General features: G+C 56.0%; 1 protein-coding gene across 2 annotated transcripts; it reads left to right on the forward strand.

Moving 5' to 3' along the window:
* The first annotated feature begins 496 nt into the window (after positions 1 to 496).
* SNCB (synuclein beta) lies at positions 497 to 9,403 on the forward strand. 2 transcript variants are annotated; one of them, XM_034656699.1, is made up of 6 exons: positions 497 to 813; positions 1,457 to 1,586; positions 4,391 to 4,432; positions 4,656 to 4,774; positions 8,282 to 8,371; positions 8,744 to 9,403. In XM_034656699.1, exons 2-6 carry the CDS (start codon positions 1,466 to 1,468, stop codon positions 8,774 to 8,776), a joined length of 405 nt encoding a protein of 134 aa, XP_034512590.1. In that variant the 5' UTR covers positions 497 to 813; positions 1,457 to 1,465; the 3' UTR covers positions 8,777 to 9,403. The 2 variants fall into 2 exon arrangements, with proteins under 2 accessions (XP_034512590.1, XP_019657840.1); XM_019802281.2 differs by lacking the exon at positions 497 to 813 and adding an exon at positions 1,079 to 1,317.
* The last annotated feature ends 8,374 nt before the right edge of the window (positions 9,404 to 17,777 follow it).

Genomic DNA, 17,777 nt, shown 5'->3' on the forward strand with positions numbered 1-17,777 from the left:
ACCTGAAACAACCTTGTTAGGTTTAAGTGTTGACACGTTTGTTTTCTGTCCTGTGTCCCATTTCTGCACACATACAAACATATCATTGTAAACTCCCCAAGGGCAGGGACCTTGGTTTCCTTTTCCACTGTCTCCAGACTCAAACCTGCCTGGCACCTATCTAAACGCTCAGTCAACATTGAGCGAATCATCCATTATTTTACAGAAAAAGAAACTGGCATTCGGAAAAGGAAGGCTGAGTAGCCCAAGGTCTCACAGTTAAGAAAAAGCACAGCGGAGATTCGAACCCATTTGAACCCCAAAGCCAAGTGCAGGCAGCATTTCTGCCCTACCCTTGGCGCTCCGCATTGTCTCCCCCACCCGATTAGGCTCTTGGGGGCTGGGCGCGAGTCTGAGCCCAGGGGTCCCCAGTGACGCGTCGGGGGCCTGCCCCGGGAGGCTAGCGGGCTCCGCGGAGATGTCACCCTCCCCGCCCCCTGTCAGTCAGGCTGAGGGGGCGGTGCGGCAGCCAGAGGGGGCGCTGAGCTCAGAGCTGCCGCAGCGCTGGAGCGGGAGCCGGAGCCGGAGCGTGCGAGCTAGCAGGGCGCAAGGCGCGATCCGTGGCTGGCGACGCACCGAAGGCCCGGGCACCGCTGCGCCCCAGCTCAGCGCCCGCGCCCCGCCTGCTGCCGACCGACCTGGGCGCCTGGCGAGGCCCCGATTCCCCATCCGCCCCGAGCCCACCCAAGCCCGGCCTAGCCGAGCCCCTGCGTCCGCCCGCCGCAGCCGCAGCCGCAACCACCGCTCCATCCCCAGCCCGGGCCCAGCTTCCAGGTGAGGCGGCCGCGCTCCGGACGCTGGGGTAGGGGAAGGGGCTGGGGAGGGACAGGGGACTGGGCGGGATGGGGAAGGGGCTGGGAGCAGAGACGGAGAACCCGCTGGAGAACTGAGAGAGGACTCCGGCAGGTGCGTGTCCGTGTGCGCCCTGGGCTGTTTGTGTGACTGCTGCTCTGTGTCTGCAACTGGCGGGGTGGCGGTGTGGACGTGCGCCCGCGCCCGTGTGTTCGTGTGTGTCAGGGTGTCCGTGCGCGTTTGAACGTCTGCGTGTCCTGTGCGTGCACGTGAGCGTGTCGGTGGAGAATGTTTGTGTGTATGGTCGTGTGACTCTGTCGTGTGTACAGGCAGGCCCCAGGGCTTCGCGCTGATCCCAGCACCCCAGTTCCGCGGGGCTGCAGGTTGCAGGGCCCGGGATAACCGAGGCAGTGGCTCCTCCCGCGTCCCCAGGTTTCAAGGACGCCGGGACTCGTCGTGGCCCTGTGGCCTCACGCTGGGGAGGGGGTAAGACGGGAGGGGGCTCTGGCCCGGAAGGGGGCCGGGGTCTCAGGAGGTAGAGGAGGAGGTAACCGGCATCCCAGGGGAAGGGCTGGGGTGAGGGTGAGGGCCAGCGCACCCGTGCCCGTGTGTTCGCCCTCCCCAGGCCGCCAGGATGGACGTGTTCATGAAGGGCCTGTCCATGGCCAAGGAGGGCGTCGTGGCCGCCGCGGAGAAAACCAAGCAGGGGGTCACCGAGGCCGCGGAGAAGACCAAGGAGGGCGTCCTCTACGTCGGTGGGCAAGGGGCAAGGCTTCCGGGGCTATGCAGGGTTCGGGTGTCCTTCGAGGGAGTGGGGCCAGAGGGGTCTGGGAGGGAGAATATGAGTCATAAGATGGGGCGGGGTCAGCAGGGGTCACTGGGGACACAGGAAGAAAGCCTGGGTCAGTGATGAAACCTTTTGGGGGGGGAGAACGGAAGGTGGGGGAAAGTTGGGGAGGGTGGGGGTTCAGCTGAAAGGCCAGGGACCAATGCATGGGTCAAAACAGATAGCCTTTTTCTTATTCTTCACATGGTTACTAGTTACTGGGTGTTGAGCTCTTCCACTCTCTCAAGTACCGTGTGAAATGCCCTAACATCCATTACCTCACTTCATGCCCCTGGCCCATTCCACAGACCAAGAAAAGCCAGGTTCCCAGAGGTTTACCTACCACGCTCAAGGTCACACAGCTGCTGAAACCTGAAACCGCAGTCGGAGCCAATCTTTATGGACTCCAGAGCCCCCACCTGGCAGGCTTTGCCTCCTCTGTTACGGGGTTGCCCCTTACCTTAGCCCTCCTCTCCTGCTACGGCCACCTCAGAACTGCTCTTAGGGTCTTCCTGCCTCCTGATGCCTGTGGTTTCATCCTTGCCTCTGGGCCCCTCCTCCTTGCAGCTTCCAGCTGTATGAGGAGAAAGGCGAAGTGATTAAAATCTCTCACCCTAAGTGTGAGAGGAGAGGGAGCCTGCAGGGTCATTTGCATAAGGGGATGCAGGGCCCCAAACTGACAATTACTGAATTTCTGTGGTGATTCAGGGCTTACTGGTGTGTAGTAGGCAGAATTATCCTTTGTGGGGGCGGAAGAGGTCTGGGTAATCTGCCCAGGGTCGTGGCAGATTTGGGATTGTGGCAATTTGAAAAATATTGATTGACTTCTTACTCCATGCTAGTAGGTGCTAGTAGGTGCCAGTAGGTGCCGCCTCTCCCGATAGTGACCCAGAGCATTCCATAGTGGAATTTGACATCAAGTGGCTGGGATGGGGACTATTGCAGTCAGGTAATCAAAGAAAGTAGCATTTGAGCTGAACCCCAAAGAAAAAGGAGCTGGGTGGAAGAGCAGAGTTGGAGGAAGCAGAAAAGGGCTGAAGGAGACAGGGCTGGAGAGCAGAGGGCAGGAAGCAGTGGTGGGGGATGAGATCAGAAAAATGGGCAAGAGGCAGCGCATGAGGGGGCCCTTGCTGGCCAAGGCAAAGGATCGTTACAATCTGCCATGAGAGATTGTGAACTAGAGACTGACTAGTCATCTGACTTCAGTATAGAAAGGTTCCTGGGGCCTCTGGGGAGAGACCAAATGCTGCGAGGCCTGTTGGGAGTTAGTATAGCCGGCAGATGAGGGTGGCCGGAACTAGGGCACAGGTGATGGAGATAAGGTGGAGCCTTGAGCCCACAGCTGCCAGGCCCCAGCTCTGGCCTCCCTGCTCCCTCCCCCGACCCAGCCCTTGCGCTCCTATGTATCCCTGGCACCCTGACGCAGTCTCCCTGCTAACAGATTCGAAGTACCCCCTTCCCCTTAGTTTGGCATCTTCTGCTCCCCCTGCCCGGGAACCCCCAATGGGCCCCAGTTCCTACGCGTTAAAGCCTCAGCTTCCTGTAGCCTGTAACTCAGTGCTTTCACAATCCTGCCTCAGTCCGTGTTTCCATCTCTCCAGGCCCACAGACAGCACTGATGTGCTCTGCGTGGGCCCAGAAAGATCACCTCTCTGTGCCCTGTCTGCCTGGTTTCCTGTGCCTGAGATACCCTCCCTAGTTTCCTTTCTGCATATCCACCTGCTCCCCATTTGTCAAGGCCCAGGCAGTGCCCCTCCCCTACAATATACCCCTTGGAGGCTGGAAGCCCTCTCCCCACTACTGGAGGTCCAGGGCGCCAAATCTGCTCTTCTCTTACCCCCATCTGACGTTGAGCCATTGGCCCTGGGACCTGGCACAGAGCAGGTGCCAACAAATGTTTGTGGGAGGAATGACGGGGTGCCATGCAGCACCCCCCCCACCAGCTGTCTCTGTCAGGCTGGCCATAGCCAGGAGATTCCTGCCTTCCCATGCTGTTCTCTCCTTCCACCAGCCTCAGCCCCCCCAGACACCCATTTACCCATTTCGGGTCTACCAGCTGTTGTCTGCATTGCCACATCCTCAGAATAGGAGACTCCCCACTACCCTGAAGGCTCCTGCCCCCCACCTCTGATCAGGCCATCTTGCCTTTCCCAGCAGCTATCTTCCTGACAAGACCCTGCCAGTGCCATGGGTGTCAGGCACCCTCAGACCCACCATATACCTGAGATACTCCTCACTTTGGCTGGAAGGACGAACTCATACCCCAGTTAGAAGAGTCTTGAGAAGAAGAGGAGTGGGGGCTGGCGGGTGTGAATGTCCATAGGTGGGATGTGGACAGTCAGGCATCGAGGGCACCAGAGGAACATCCCCCCCCCCGGGNTCCACCCCCCACTCCCACCCCCACCTGCTCACCGGGGACTGAGAAGTAAAGGAAATGTGCTCTGCACAGTGCTGGCTCCCAGGCAACATCCCCCAGAGGGTGCGGCTATCATTTCAGGTAGAGGAGAGGCAGACCATGGGGGAGAACTCAAAGTCCTCGGGAAGTAGGTGTGGAGGGCTCAGTGCAGTCATGAGAGGGGCACCTGTGGGATTTGGGGGCCTGAGGAGGCAGTGATGGGGCCACGATGCCCACTGCCTACTGGGTCCCTCTGCACGCTCCGTAACCACCATGCTCGCCAGAGCCTCTGCCCCCTCAGCTCAGAGTCCTGATGTGTGCCCTTTTTGTCCCTGCAGGAAGCAAGACTCGAGAGGGAGTGGTACAAGGAGTGGCCTCAGGTACCAGCCCAGCCCTGGCACAGCCCCCTTCCCTCACCTTGGGCCTGGGATCTGGCTGGGATCTGCAGGGTGGGGGGTGGCGGGGGAAGAGGACACCCCCAAGGATATCTGAGAGTGTGCTCCGTGAGGGGGGCCAGCCGGGACACCGCACGAGAGAGAAACGCATCTCTGTCCACTTCACCTTGGTCCCCAACCCCCTTCCCCAATTCTCTCCCTGCTCCAGTGGCTGAAAAAACCAAGGAGCAGGCGTCCCATCTGGGAGGAGCCGTGTTCTCCGGGGCGGGGAACATTGTGGCAGCCACGGGCCTGGTGAAGAAGGAGGAATTCCCCACTGATCTGAAGGTGAGCTATCCTCTCGCCATTCACACGCACATGCACACGTGCCAGGCATACCCGTACACATGCCACCAGGCTCCCCCTCCCCCAGCCAGCCTGAGGCGCCCCTTGCCTCATGTTCCACAGGGCTCTGTTAGAATCAGTTCAGAATGAGTTCCCTTGGCGTGCCGGGGTGTGGTGCTTCCTGTGACAGTGACCCAGGTCTGGCTGTATACACGTATCCTGCTTGCGAGTGTGACCTGGACCACTTTGGGCCACGTCTGCATGTTGCGGGTTGTTCGTTCTTTCTTGTCATTCAACAAGTATCCGTGCCAGAGAGGAATTATTCTAGGAGTTGCCGTAGTGAGTAAGTTCCTGTGTTCAGGGAGCTGACACTGTAGTGGGAGAAGATAGATAACCAATGAATAAGATGCTTTCAGACAGGGATACGTGCTATGAAGAAAAGACAGGTGATAGGACAGAGAGTCAAGGGGTCAGGGGACTACTTTAGTTGGGAAGGCTTCTCTGATGAGGTGACATTTGGGCTGACACCCAAGGGATGAGGCAAGCCTTGTGAGAATTGCATTTCAGGCGGTAGGAACAGCATGGGCAAAGGCCCTGAGGCAGGCACGAGCGAGTGCGGGCCACAGGGTCGTGCATGGCATATTTGTGCAGGCATGTCCCCCCCAGCGGAGCGGTGGTGGCTACCGCCAGGCGCATGAAGGCAGGCACCTTCATGAGGACACACTGCATCGTAAGAGCTGTGAACCTGGAAGTGCCACAGAGCTGGATTTGAATTCTACCTCCACTACGTCCTGACTGTGTGACCCTGGGCAGGGTCCGGCACATCTCTGAGCCTGCCTCTTTGCCTGTAAGACAGAAGATGAACACAAGAGGGCTCTTGCACAGATTAGATATAATGTATATCAGAGGTTCTCAAAACTTACATATGCGTCAGAATCATCAGGAAACCCAGTTAAAATACAGACCATCGGCTGCCTCTCTAGAATTTCTGATTCAGTAGGTCTGAGGTGGGACCTGAGAGTTTCCATTTCAAATAGGTACCCGGGTGACGCTGCTGCTACGGGTCCAAGGACCACCCTTCACTGCAGGCTCTTTACACAATTGATCCTTTCCCCTGTCACAAGCCTGGGGCTTGAATCAGTAGTTCTGGCTCAAGTCCTGTGTATGGATTTTACCAGTTGTGTGACTTCCCAGTTATTATCATTGTTCCAGGGATTGCTCCCATTCACTGAGCTCTTGTACGGGCAGGCAATGTTCTAGACGGGGTACATGGGGTAACTCGCTGAATCCTCACACTCTCTGGGAAGAAGGCGCTACATGTGTCCATTTTACAGATGAAGGAACTGAGGCCCAGAGAGGTGAAGTGACTTGCCTGCCTCTCTAAGAAGGTGCTTGGGAAGATAAGCTCAGGTTTATGTCAGTGGAGTTGCTGGGAGCCGGGGTGCAGAGAAAGCCAGATCTGAGCCTGAGCTGTCAGCCTCCAGGGGCCTTTGCACAGAACGGTTCCTCTCAGGCCTCCTCCTTCTACCAGCGCTTCTGACACCCCAAGCCTCAGCTCTCAAGGGAGCTCAGGATCATGGACTTTACTATTTAAGCAGCAGCCCTTTGGGGCTACCGGGCATGGGGAACCCCGCGCAAGCCTAGGGTGCACATTTCTGAGTGTCCCCACCTCCCTGCTCACGTGCATTACCGTGGGACCCTCCCCGTCCTCTTGCAGAGCAGTCAGCTCCATCGCTATTTCCCATCTGAGGCAGCTGAGTTCAGAGAAGTGACTGACCTGAGCTCATGAGTGGACAGGCTGGGATGTTTTTTAAGTAAACTTTTTACTGAAGAACAGCATACATATGGAAAGCACACAGCCCCATGAAAGTCTCAGAGCCAACCCCCCATGTAACCAGCACTCACACCAAGACACAGAATGTCAGCCCCTCAGAAGCCTGCCTTAGACCTCCTTCCAGTCCCTCACCCCCAGGCCCAGACCAGGGTAAGAAGAGGGAGGGGTCTGGGGCACAAAATTTGAGGGGGACACTCATTCTGGGGTCTCATTTGCATGGTCCCGAGAGCGGGGGCCTTCTTAACATTTGCACCCTGAGTGCCTTACTCACCTCACTTACTAGGTCCTGGCCCTGCCTCACCCACCAAGGGTCATTGCTTCTTGACTTCTGTCACCACAGATGAGTTGGGTATTTTTTAACTCCCTATACATGTTATCACAAAGTGCGCGCTCTTCTGCACCTGGCTGCTTGCACTCAACAGCGTGGCCTTCGGCCATGCGTGGGAGGTGCCGCCATTCTCCCCACTCGCTGCGGGCCACCCACCCCGTGATGAGCCGTGCTGCACACCTCGTGCCACCGCTGCTGGATGTGTGGGTTGTTGCCAAACAATGCGCTCGAGCTGGAAGTTTTAATACTGGGTGACTTTGGGGGAAACGTTAGTTTCCTCCTAGGCCTTGGGGTATCCATCTGTACGCTGGGGGAAATGAGCCAGGTCAGGAGCTGGAAACTAGTGTGCCCAGGGGGCCCGCCCACACTGGTAATGTGAGGGAACTGAGGCTGCCTGGATGGGGGTAAGACAGCTAGACCACAGAGGTGGTCAGGCAGGCCTTCTCAGGGCCAGCCCCCCAGGCTCCCAAGATTCTTACCTCTGCCCAGTAGGGAGGGACAGTGGTTATACGTGGGAAATGGGGAGGTGGTATCCCCCCTACCTACAGGTTCCTTCCTGGGGTCCCGGAGTGTGCCAGCCCACATGTGGGCTTGTGCAGCCGTGCATGGACCCCAGCTGATCGTGTGTGCCTGTGTGCAGCCAGCTCCATCCCGTGTTTGTGCACATACACGTGCTCACCCGCAGGTGGCTGGCCATGTGTCTGGCAGCCCCCCTACTTGTGTGCCTGCTGGCCTGCTCCCGTCCGGGCAGCAGATGCAGGGGGGAGGGGAGAGTCTCAGCTCACACATCCAAGCAACACCATGAGCTGTTGCTTCCAGCTTATCTTAAAATAGCAACAGCTGAAGAAACCAGGCCACACAGGACCCTGGGGGAGGGATGGGTGGAAGGTGGCAGGGGAATGGCTCAGTGCTTCCGCCCAGCCCTGTCTCAGAGCTTCCGTCTCCCTCCAGCCCAGAGGCACCCCCAGGGCTATCTCTGGGGTCCTGATGCCCAGCAGAGCCTGACACAAGGCAGGTAGGGATAAATCGGTGATCAAGTGTACTATCTCCCCATCCTATCCAGTCCAAATGACGGAAGGGCAGGAGGCTACCTGGCACTGGGGAGAGGGGTATGGAGAGCCCCACTTCCCCTTGGCACTCCCAGCTTCATGGTGATCTAGGGGGATTTCATCCCTCACACCTTCATTCCACTTCCAAGGCACTCCAAATAAACAATTTAATTAAAAATTTCTGGTTATACTGCCAACAAAGCCTAGCCTCCGCCCAATCAGCCAAAAGCTTCCCGGGGTAGGAATTTGGGGAGCATCCCCCAGCTGCCCTCACGGCCTTGTCCCTTCTCTGCCTGCAGCCAGAAGAAGTGGCCCAGGAAGCTGCTGAGGAGCCGCTGATTGAGCCCCTGATGGAGCCAGAAGGGGAGAGTTATGAGGAACCGCCCCAGGTGAGGGGTGGCAGGGCTGGGTGGGGCTTTGGGCATCCCAGAAGATTGCCACCATTCCCAGCTGGGGCGGGAGGTCCCTGATAGGATAGGCTTGGGCCAGGGAACTTCACACCCCCCTTTTCTAGAACCCGGGCCCTCGGAGATGGCAGCAGAGAGGGAAGACAGATGGGGCCTAGCACTGGGCCCCAGGCACCCCTGCCCAGGAAAGTCCCAGCTGTACCCAACTTCCAGGTTCCTCCCCTACCCAGGGAGGAGGGGCATGTGCTGTTCCTCCTTGAGGGAGAGGAGTCTCGGGGCCAGAACCTGGCCACTTGGTCTCCAACCCCTTCCTCTTTTGCTCTTCCCCACTCCACCCCCATCCCTCTGATGCAGGAGGAGTATCAAGAGTATGAGCCAGAGGCGTAAGGGCCCAGGACGGCCCCCCACCAGCAGCACAATCCCTTCCCTATCCCCTGCCCCGTCCCCAAGAACCAGGGCTGTCCTTCTACCCCTTTCCCCCAAACACGAGATCTTCCTTTGCTCCGAGGCGCCCCCTTGGAGCCTGTGTTGGTGTCTGTCCATCTGTCTGTCCTACCCGCCCGCGTCCAACCCTGGGGCGTGGACAGGGCCGGGGCTGCGGCCGTGGCTGGTAGCCTCGCCCCACCTATGTTGTCCCCTCCCCACCCCATCCCGTCCAATGTCTGCGCTGATGTAGCATGTTCTATGTATTTTTAAACGAAGATCAGAAAGCGACGGCTCCCCCCAACACACTCCTGACTGAGGCTCTCTGAGGGCCCCCCGGGCAGCCCCAGAGCCTCCAACCCCACTCCCACAAAGACCCCAAGAACCTTTTTTTTTTTTAGCCAAAACCAGGAGCCAGGCTGTGCCATGCCCCCTCCCTCAGCCGGCCCAGTCCAAACGCGGGCGTCGTGTGTCGTGATTGTGGCATGGAGAGTCCCCCACCCCTCGTGTGAGCGTGTCCTGGGTGGGCGGGCCCGGGCGCCTCCCCGCTCCGCGTGTCCACGAATAAAGCCAATCTGTCTGTAGCCGCCGCTGCACCGGCAAGGCAGGGTTGGGAGGTGGGTGGGGCGGCCGACGGGCTTCCAGGTCCCCGACTACTCCACTCCGGTCTTTGGGGCCTGGCATCCTCTGCCCAGATACAAGATTGACCACCTCGGGCCTCAGTTTCTCCATCTCCTATCCTCCCCCGCGCCCCCCCCCCCGATAACCCGGGGGAGAGGGTCTACCCAGGCTGGGAATTGCTGTTCGCTAGGAGGCGTGAAGGTGGCCTCGGGCGCCACCTGCTGGACTGTAAAAGCTCCCGCTGCGGGTGCAAGGCCAAGGGAAGCCCCGCGCCGCTGCAGCGCGGGGTGGTCGGGCTCACACCTCTCTGCACACGCAGAGCAGGGCGCGGATGACAAAGCACACGCAGACATGTGTGCGCGTACACTGGTCCTTGCGCGCCAGCGCGAGTGTACGCACTCTGGCAGGCGCGCACGTGCAGACACGCGTGCACGCATGCTGACCGGCACGTGCAGACTCGCGCGCGCACCCAGTTACACGCGCGCCGCGGAGGAGCCCTCGGAAACCAGCAGCGCGGTCACTGAAAGACCCTATTACGCGCAGTCGGAACGTTTACAGGCGCACAGCCCTGCGCACACCTGACCAACGCAGAAAGACCCATTCAAGGAGAAGGCGAATGGGCAGTTGCCTCAGAAGGAGGCAGAGCTCGGGCAACCGGTGCTCCACCCCTCTCGGAAAGGCTCCCGAGGGTTTGCGGCCTCCGCTGAGGTGGGCGAGGGTCCGCAGAAAGCCGGGAAGCCGGCCAGGAGCCCTGAGTAGATCAGGATCGGCACTAGAGGGCCCCCAACACCGCCTAGGTGTGGGGAATAAGGGGGCGGAGACGCCGCGGGGAGATGTAGACCCCGCGGGCAGGCGCAAAGGCCCCGCCTCCGGCAAGGGGAAGGCGCTGTTATGCTCAGCTTTGAAGCGCCCCACCCCGAAGCTCCGCCCCCAGCAGTGACAAGCCCCGCCCCCAGAGGTGCAGCACTGCGGCGTAGGAGGCCGCAGCGGCTCTCTAACCCGGCTCGCACAGAGGCCCCGCTCTGCTTTGCCTCAGGAGCCCCCACCTCGTCTGCGCAAGACGTCACCCCCTTTTCTCCCGGGTGCGACCTCCTTTCCGACTTTAGCCCTGTTTCGCCCTTCAGCCCCAGGGCGGGAAGGAGCTTGCTCTATTTAATCGTTAGCCCCCAGGTGTTGGCGCTTCGTCCTTCCCTGAGTCTTTGGGGGCGAGAGATGGTATCAGGCCTGGGTAGGCCTTGAACGCTGCGGGGGCCGGGTCCACTCGGGTCACCTTGGCCTGCAGTGTGTGAGCCATTATTTCCGGCAGTAGGAGGCAGCTGGCAGACGTGTGTGTAGGGAGAACAAACCGGTGGGCTCAGATCCTCTGATTCAACGTGCCCGTGCCAGGATCTCAGATCCCTTTTGACTGAATTAAGACTCTATTTACAAACCCACTCTTCGGGGGGGATTGCAAAGTCGTGGCCCTCATGTTAAATGTGGCCTGTAGAGATGTTTACTGTGCTAGCACAAGGTTTAAATTCTTCTCATTTGGTTCCAGTTAGGGACAGTTCCTTTCCCTCCCTATGGTATTCATCTCCCCCACTTCGCTCATTTTTATGAACTACCTGGCTGGTAAAGAATTGGAGTTTGCCACCTCCCCTCCGGCTACCAGCACCTGGTTCCCATTTATAGGTGCCAAAACCAGGTTCACCATCTGGCTTGTGGGGAGGTTGATTCCTCCTTCCTGGGTGCCAAGCCACGCACCTGGTTTTCTGCTTGGAGACCAATGTTCTCCTCTGCCAGGGTCACTTTTAATGCATGCCAGGCATAGGCCCAGACACATCCGCGGAAGATGCCAGCCCTGTGTCACACCCCAGTCCTGACTTTGGGTACACGTGTGAGAAGACACAGCTCATGGGTTCCTCCCTTATGAAGGGATGGAGCCATTTCTCAAGTGCCCAGGATGTCCCCAGCATCCAACACTTGACTCCCTTAATTTTATTTGAAACCATTCTCAAGGGTTCCTGGTTATTCTAACGCCCCAATTTATGGATGAGAGAATGAAGGCCAGAGGGGCAAAGTTACCTGCTCTAGGTCACGGTGCTGGGAAGTGGCAAAGGCCACATTCAGCCCCAACTCTGAGTCTGAAGCTCACCTCCTTTGGAAATTTCCAAAACGGACTTGCTCTGAGAGAGACAAAAACCACCAACAATAGGGAAATGTGGAGGCAGCCGCAGAACAGAACTCACAGACACTCATGCAATTTTATGGGGACTGCAAGCAAGGCGGGGGTGCTGAGCTGTGTGTGACGCAGGCGTCTCTGTGTTCACGCGTGTTCATGGATGTTGCCCGAGCGTGTTGTGTGCAATTCTTTAGTCCCTCAACAACACCTGCACTGCTTTTAGACACCAGGGGCTGCAAGCAACAGTCCTGACGGAGCTCACAGCCCATGCGTCAACAAATACTTGGAACAAGATAATTTGGAGTTTTGTGACAAACATCAAACAGAGTGATGTGAGAGACTATGACAAGGAGAGGGTGGTGACCAGGATTGAATTGGGGTGATCAGGTCAGGTATCTGAGGAGGTGAGGTTGGAGCTGAAACCTGAATGTAAAGGGGGTTAGCATGGAAAGTTCTGGGGAGAGGGGCACTGCAGCAGAGGAAGGGCCGACCTCTCTGTGTCTGGGTCACATGGTCCTTCCCTTGTCCTCCAACCAGAAGTGATTTCTCATGACCCCTCTCCTGCTCAGCTGGGCACCAGAGACCCCACCCCCACCCCTGCTCCGCACCCATGTCAGCCCTCGGAGGGCCTTTGCTGCCTGGCTCATCTGAAAATTGCCCTCTTCCCCTGATGGAGGGCTGAGGGCTGTCCTGGTGTTCCTCGCATTCGCCTGTCTCCCTCGCAGTCTCCCCACCCCCACCCCTAGTAATTTGGCTCCACAGCTTTCTCTGGAACTTTATTTTTGTTTTCTCTCTTCCCTATTTATAGCTCTCTCCCCTCCGTACCATCCCTGCATCCATCCCGTTGCCTAGAAACTGGCTCTGGGCTGAGGGTGGGGGAAGGCCAGGCCGAGCCCAGGCAGGGGGGAAGGAAGAGCTGTCACCCACTCCCCCTCTCAGCACCACCCCCAGGCTCCCAGAAGCCCACCCTGCCCTCTGCCCAGCATCCATGGGTGTTTTTTAAGATACAACGAAATGTAAAACCCAGCAGCTTTTGTGATGTCCTTCACAGCCTCTAAAGGGCATGATGCCTGTGATTTCCCTTGTGCCTCGAAATAGCTTAACCCTGCCAGAGGCCTGGACCCATTTTTTCAGATGAGGAAACTGAGGCTTTGGGAAGCAAAGGCCCCACACCTGAGGTCTTCTCAGTAGCAACTCTGCAGCTCTGGATTTGTTAGCCTCGGGATATTGGCCTGAAACACTGAAAAAGAAGATTCAACAGTATTAAAAAATTCTGTAATCCAGGAGTTGCAGAGGGTAAAGAGAAAAATGTTGTCATGATCCTGCCGCACACTAAGAACAGATAATGCCTCTCCCATACCCTCCACAGTGCCCCTTCCATGCTGCTCCACCAGCACCCCCTTTTTTAGACAGGGGAGGGGCAGAGAGAGATTCTTAAGCAGGCTCCACACCCAGCATGGCGCTTGATGTGAGGCTTGATCTCACAACCCTGAGATCATGACCTGAGCCAAAATCAAGAGTCGGAGACTTAACTGACTGAGCCACCCAGGTGCCCCCACCATGCCCCTTTTGCTGCCGCAACCATGCCTTCACCATGCCACCACAGTCCCCCTACCATGTTGCCACTATACCCCACCATGTCCAGCTGTAGCTCATCTCTGGCCCTAATGCTTATCTTCCACAGATTGGACCGGGCGTCTTTAGCTTGGTTCCTGGCTCTGTCATGTCACCAACTGGGTGACCTTGGCTAGTTCATGTAACCTCTCTGAGTTTCAGTTTGCTCGGCTCAAAAGTAAGGATACTGATTTTCACCCCATAGCACTGATAAGAGAACTAAATGAGATACTGATGAAAAGGTGTTTTGCAAACTGTAGAGTGCTGTAACATGTGAGTGATCAATTAGAATAGTAAATATTGTTATTGTGGTTATTATCAGGGCCAAGAGATGGGCAGGGCAACTAGAGTGGGCCCTGGGATCAGAGAGGGAGCCCATGACCTATGTCCGAGAAGGAGCTCCTTCCCTGGCAGAATGAAGGGCAAGGGTGGGAAATGCCTGAGAGCACCTCCAGACCACTGAGGAGCAGAGGACAGCTCAGAGGCCCTCTTGTGCCCGATTCCTCTTTCTCAAGCACCCCTGTTCCCTGTCCCCATCCCCTACTACCCCCTCTTCCTGTCCCCCACCCCAAGGCCCACCTCTGCCTTCAAAATAGGCTCTCTGGGCAGAACGGGAGAGAGGGCTGCCAAGGAGCAGCTGGGCCATGATTCAGCCTGAGTCACCCATCCAAATCCCAAGGCCTCCCCCAGCTGGGCCGGGGCCTGCAGCTGCCAGAGGGAGGGGGATGTAGAGAGGGAGGGAGGGGGCCTTTGTGGGCAGCAGACTGTGCTCCTAGGTGCCTAGTACAGGGGCTCTCCTGAATATCAGGGCAGTGCTGTGAGGGCCTGGGAGTGATGCATACGAGGAGTTCAGGGTGGGTAAGGTCACCCCATGGACATCAGCTATCTGGGCTGACCGAGGAGGCAGGGTTTCTGTGTGTGTGTGTACGCCTGCACAGGCATGTGGTGTCACACATATATGTGGCTAAATGAAGAAGGGCTAATAGTGTGGGCAAGAGTTTTGCTCCCAGCTTTCTCACTTTCTAGCTGTGTGACCCTGACAAGTTACTTAACCTCTCTGAACATCTGTTTCCTCACTTATGAAATGGGAACAATATTATCAATCTCAGATGGTTTTCCTTTAGTATTAAATGTAATAAGATGATGATTGTGAAACACCTAGGCCATCAGTGGATGGAACACCACTACCACCACCATCATCATCTAGGGTATAGTGGATTAGACATTGCTTGCGTGAGCATGGATACATAACAGAGTGTTCGTATTCAGGTGTGTCTGTACAAGCCTCAGTGGGGAGGGGGTCTGGATGAGTGCTTCTTGAAGAACTGCGTGCATGTGTATTGTGTGTATGGCTCTGAAGCAAAGATAACCCACTCTTCAGAAAGTGGGTTTATATGGCACTGTTTGCCATATCATCCCACCCTATTCTCTCCCCCCCCCACACACACACACCCCACACCTTCCCTAGAGGCCACGATTTGCTGAAATTCAGCCTAGATCAGGACCAGTGCTCAGGCAAAGGAGCTGAGAAACTGGATGCTGTTATATTGGGAATCTCAGACTTTCTCGAAAGCCTTTCACCTCAAGCAAAGCTGGAATGGGTGTGAAAGGGGGAATGTGTGTGGTGGAGTGGACATGAACATGATATGAACACGAGAGAGCACAAGGTGTCTGTGTGTGTGTGTGTGTGCACGCATGCACACGCGTGCACACTGGGGTGGAATTGGGGGGTGGCTGCGTCTCTGCTCTGGTACAGTGTGCTTGTCTCCATGGCGCCTGTTGCCACACACGCTTGCTTTTCAGAAAGTCACTGGGATTGTTTATTCCACCCCCAGCCTGGGTGCCAGCCAAGGAGCTGCAGGCACTTGTTTATCTCCTGGTGCGTTAGAGCGTGTATGGCTTCCCAGCACCAGACCAACCCGAGACACATGTGCGCACACTCACACGGGTGTGGTGACCATGTTCGTTATCACCTGGGCCCCCGCAGATGGGCTCCACATGGGGACAGAGATGACGCCCCAGCAGCTCCAGGTAGACACACCACTGATTTAGCAACCCCCAAAACTCCAGGGACGTGTGAGCGCCAGTTGCCCTAGCCCCACCCCCAGAACTAATCACTGCATAGTGGTTGGTCAGGCCTAGGTCACTGCCCACCCCTAAAGCTGACACTAGGCCCATCCTACCCCACCACCTGGACTAGAGTGGGAAGGTGGTTCCCCGAGGAAAATGGAGGTGCTGTGGTCAAAAACGGGTGCACAGGACTGGCCTTGCCATAACCCTGCCCTCTACCATGAGTGCTACACTGTGCTTGCTGCTTGGTGGCTTTATTTCTCCCTGTATCCTCTTCAGAGCCCTGAGAGCTGAGTTACATAGGATGAAGTTGAGGCTTGGACAGACCTCAATCAAGGCCACACAGCTAGTTGCTGGCAAAGTCAGGTTCTGAGCCCGCACTGCTTACTTCCATGCCCTTTTTGAGCTCCCACTCTACTTTAGCAAGCGTTTTGTTTTGTTGTCTGGAAATTTTCATTTTTTAACATGTTTATATCAGTAAGTCCCCATGGAACAAAAGTTGTTGGACAGTGTGACAAAGGGCACAGATGGAAAGAGGCCCTGACTGTGCCCATGTAGCAGACACAGCTGGAGATCTGACCACATCCCTTCAGATGCCCTTACAATTTCTGTGCCCGCCAGCAAGACTCCCAACAGGTGATACCTGCATCTTTGTCAAAAACCTGCCCCTGGGCTCTAGAACCCACTTTACCCACATGAACTGTGGGCCAGAAGTGCCTGGGAATTAACAGATAGCTCTATGGCTTGGCCTTTCATCAATGTCTCCCAGGTGCTGGGATATAAATACACCAGCTCCCTTACCCGCAGCCAGGGGAATTCTGAGGTGTACATTTACCCCATTTTCTAAAACTTCCTGTGGGATTATGCTTCATCCACCCACTAGGATAGCTGGCTTAATAACCACCTCTTATTGGATGCCTTCCCCTCCTGGGTCACCTTCCCACTCCCCTGCTGGTGTCTCTGCACCTTCCAAATAAACCACATTTCCTCAATCTTCATCTCAGGATCTGTGAGCTGCCCCAGGGCTCTGGATCCCATCCTCTTCTTTACCCTGAGCATCTGGGCCCAGACATTGTGCTCTTCCTTCCTGGCATCTTCCCTTTCTCTCCCTACTGGCCCCTCTCATCAGAATTTAAATGCCTCCAAATCTCTCAATTTAACCTCCTGTCCCACTGTAGAGATTATGATATTGCCTGTCTCCCTCCAAGCCCAAATTTGCTGAGAGAGTCATCTGCTTGCTCTCTTTACTCCAATTTACTCATCAATTCCCCTGCCCCAAGTCTGCCTTCCACCCTCACCACTCCACTCACTGTACTTTCATCAAATTTCCATTACCTTCTTTGCAAAGTCCAGAAATCATCTCTCAGGCCATATCTTGTCTTCCTAATGCAGTTGACCCTGCCTTCCTTCTGGAACATCTCTCCCCTTGGTTTCTAAGGCATCATTCTCCTGAGTTTCTCCTGGTTTATCAGATTGCTATTTCTCATTCTTTGCAGTCTTTTCCCAGCTGGTACCTTAATGTTAGCATTCCTCAGGGTGGACGTAGGGCCCTTGTCTCATCTTATTTGGTCTATACTCACCCTTCTTATACTGACACTCCTCTCATGACTTCCATCACCAGAACCCTGGTCTGTCTCCAGCCTGGCCACTCCAGAGCTCAGTTTTAGACTCATACTTCTCAGCATGGTGGCCTCACAAAGCTCCTTCTTTCCCCAGGGTTCATCAGGTACCTGTCCTCCATCCACTCAGCTCCCCAAGGCAGAACTTCAGACACACAACAGAATCCTCTCTTTCCTCACAACCACAACCACCCATGACCAAGACCTGTTGATTTTAACCCTAAATAGGTATCAAACCCTGCCCTTCCTCTCTATCCCAACAAACGCTGCCATGTTTCAGGCATCATCATTCCTCACCTGGACAACTTCATGGCATCCTCACTCATGCCCTGGTTCCACTCTTATCCACCCTCACCCTGCCCCAGGGGGAGCTTTTTAGATCACAGGTTGGTTCTTGCCACTTTACATGTCTTGTGAATCTCCCCAAGACTCGATGTCTTCATCCGTATCATGGGGCCAATAATGTTTACCTGGAAAGATTGTAGGGGGAATAAAATGAAACAATAAATGTAGAATAGGGTTTGTAAACTGTGAAGTGCTCTTGTGGGCAGTGAATGAGCAATTTTCAGGGCCTGAAGCATAGCTATAGAAGCAGCCCTTGTGTGGGTGTTGTCCATGGTACTGAAACCTGGTCCCGCATCCTGAGGTTTTCTGCTTCCCTGGGATGCTGGCTGAAATCGTTGGTCCGATGGATTCTCTTCATTTACTACCTGGATTTTTAAAAGATCACGGTGATTTATGATTCACCAGGTAAGCGGGAGGAATAGAAGCTAAAGGTTTAGCGTGAGGTTTCAGGAGTTAGCTCCACTATTAACTAGCTGTGTGAACACAAAGTAACCCACCAGTATTTCAGTTTTCTCATCTGAAAAATGGGGATATA

The sequence above is a fragment of the Ailuropoda melanoleuca genome, chromosome 3, assembly GCF_002007445.2.
Source record: "Ailuropoda melanoleuca isolate Jingjing chromosome 3, ASM200744v2, whole genome shotgun sequence".
Classification (NCBI taxonomy): domain Eukaryota; kingdom Metazoa; phylum Chordata; class Mammalia; order Carnivora; family Ursidae; genus Ailuropoda; species Ailuropoda melanoleuca.